Source organism: Pterocles gutturalis, unplaced genomic scaffold (genome assembly GCF_000699245.1).
Source record: "Pterocles gutturalis isolate BGI_N339 unplaced genomic scaffold, ASM69924v1 scaffold30533, whole genome shotgun sequence".
In the NCBI taxonomy this organism is placed as follows: Eukaryota; Metazoa; Chordata; class Aves; order Pterocliformes; family Pteroclidae; genus Pterocles; species Pterocles gutturalis.
The window spans coordinates 873-3,509 of record NW_010121411.1 but is presented as its reverse complement, the minus strand read 5'-3'; the positions used below and the strand labels follow the sequence as shown (position 1 = coordinate 3,509).

Sequence of the window (2,637 nt, the reverse complement as noted above, 5' to 3'; positions counted from 1 at the left end):
TTTTCTGCAGGTTGGGGCGGGTGGAGCTGCACGGATGATACCAAGGCCCAGTCTGTCGGTCTGCAGAACCTGGCCACCCTCCTGCTCACCCTGAGCAACCTCATGTTCCTGCCGGCCATAGCGGTGGCTGTTTATCGCTACTACCTGGTAGAGGCCTCCGTCTACACCTACACCATGTTCTTCTCCACGGTAGGTTTGGTTGGGTCCCCTGCCAGCTCCCCCTGAGCATCAGGGAAACTACATCATGCTGAGGTCCTTGGTGGAGCCATCCATCCTGGAGCTCCACAAGGAGCTTCTGGGATCATTGGGCAAGCACCTCCATGGACCCGTCTTGTCCCTTCAGAGCTTGGCAGGAGCGGTGCTTTCACTGGGCTCTTCCACCCGTGCCGTGGGTGCTTGTGTTTGGGGGGGACCGCAGGGAGCTGAGGTGGGGTTGGAGCGTTGCATGCCTTGAGGGTGCTGTCCTGGGAGCTCTTGCCTGCAGGCTGGTGGCTGCTCTCCTCTGCTTCCCGTAATGCTGCGGTGGTTTGGTGGAGCTTCCTGGAGGCGCTGCCAGGAGGGATCCTGGCTGCCATGGCCCGAGCCTTCTCCTGCCTCTCCTCCCCAGACAGCTGGGTGCTGCTGTGGGATTCACACCAGCCTTTGCTTTTCTCCCCGGCTCCAGTTCTACCACGCGTGTGACCAGCCAGGCGTGGCGGTGATGTGCATCATGGACTACGACACACTACAGTACTGTGACTTCCTGGGCTCTGTGGTGTCCATCTGGGTGACGATCCTGTGCATGTCCCGGGTGAAGAAGATCCTGAAATACGTGAGTGTCGGGCAGCCCCGTGCAGCAGGCCCAGACCTGGGTGGCCGTGCTGAGCCTCTGATGGCCATGCTTTAGTAACAAAGCCCTTACAGCCACCCCTCCTCTGGTGCCTGTGGGGTGGCCTGCTCCCCAGACAGCCCAGCCTGGGGACAAAGCCTGTTTGTCACCCAATGTCACCTTGATGGCTTGTTTTGTCCCAGGAGTTTGGATCATGAGCTTGTGTGCCGCTAGGGACGGGGCCTGGAGGGACTGAGATTTGGGGGAGAGGTTTGTGGGTCCTCTGGTTTCTCCTTCTGAAGATGCTGCTCCCGAGTCCTGCATGCCGGCAGCGCTGGGTTGCCGGAGGCAAGGTCCTCCTGCCCCTGGCATGGCTGGCTGTGTTCTTGCAGCAGATGAGCCGCTGACCACAGCGGTGGTGTCTCGTTCCCAGGTCCTTTTCGTCTTGGGGACCCTGTTAATTGCCATGTCCCTGCAGCTGGACCGCAGAGGGGTGTGGAACATGATGGGTCCCTGCCTCTTTGCCCTTGGCATCATGATTGCAGCCTGGGTAAGTAAAGGCAGCCAGGCAGGACCTGCTTGAGGTTGGCAGATGCTCCTGGGTCAGGCAGTGCTGCCTGTTTTCCCCCTGCCCAAGCTTCTCCTTGGCTGCTGAACTTAACCCTGCTGTGCTCTGGCACCTCCAGGTTTACCACGGAGTGAAGCGCAGGCACTGCTACCCCTCCTCGTGGAAGCGCTGGGTTTTCTACCTCCTCCCAGGGATCACCTTGGCTTTCATCGCCATCTCAGTTTATGCATTCATGGAAACCAATGAGAACTATTACTACACCCACAGCATCTGGCACATACTGGTGGCTTCCAGCGTTGCTTTCCTGCTTCCTCCTCGGGACAAACACAAGAAGCCCTGGGCCTGGTCACAGAAGATCACTTGTCGCTATCAGATCTGCCAGAACGACCGTGAGGAGCTCTATGCTGTGACCTGAAACTGCTCGGCACCCAGTTGCAGAGGTGGAGGGCTGGTGAGGTTGCTCTTCCCTTGGGCTGCCTCTCTCGCACATCAGCAATCCCCTTATGTGCTCATTCCCTGGCCAAGGACAGACAGTACGGACCAAGTTTAAAGATGAAGATGGTGGGCTTGTCTTGTGCGGGCAAGTTTGAGGCCACCTCTGCTTTGCTGCTGGGATGGGACAGGCTCTTTGTGGTTCTAGATCAAGGAATAGCCTGTCCCCCAAGTCCCCATGGCCCTGGGGGAAATTGCCAACCCTTCTTCCACTCCTGCTGCGTCCCTGAGGCTTGGGCTTAGCCCACGCTGAGCTGGAGCCGAGGCCTTGGCTCTTCCTTGCACCCACTGTCCTAGCAGAGGGCTGTGGGACAGGGATTTCCCCTCCCGTCCTGCAGTCAGCCTTTCAACCCAAGAGAAGAACAGGTTTCTTCTGGTCTGGGGGGCAAATGCTGCTGTGTGCCCTTGGTGCTGCGGGGGAGGGAGCTGATCTCAGCGTGTGCTGGGCCCTTGGCCCCCCTCTCCATGAGGGTCTGGAGCCTCTCTCCCTGTGAAACAGTCAATGCTGCTCTTACCTAGTCCCAGCTCAGGGAGGGAGGGAAAGAACAAGGCTGGGACTTGGGCCCTGGATTCAGGGTCAGACTCAGCAGGTAAAAGCCCAGGTGGGGATGTAAAGGGGGCATTGGCAGCATCTCATCTCACCCAGAGCTGTGAAACCTGCAGCAGTGCGGGGTTTAGTCTGAGTTTAACTGTAGCCCTCTTAGCTCATCTGTAAGGAGCCAGGCTGCTGCACTCTGCCCCTTCCTTTCTTGGTGTTCAGGTATTTACC

At 58.5% G+C, this 2,637-nt stretch overlaps 1 protein-coding gene across 1 annotated transcript in view; it reads left to right on the top strand.

Moving 5' to 3' along the window:
• Positions 1–1,892, top strand: part of TMEM8A (transmembrane protein 8A) — a gene marked incomplete at its 5' end in the record, with an annotated part of 10,687 nt that extends 8,795 nt beyond the window's left edge. Inside the window, 4 exon segments of the mRNA XM_010077237.1 lie at positions 11–189; positions 665–811; positions 1,242–1,358; positions 1,495–1,892. Coding sequence (XP_010075539.1) covers positions 11–189; positions 665–811; positions 1,242–1,358; positions 1,495–1,791 — 740 coding nt within the window.
• Positions 1,893–2,637: the final 745 nt, after the last annotated feature.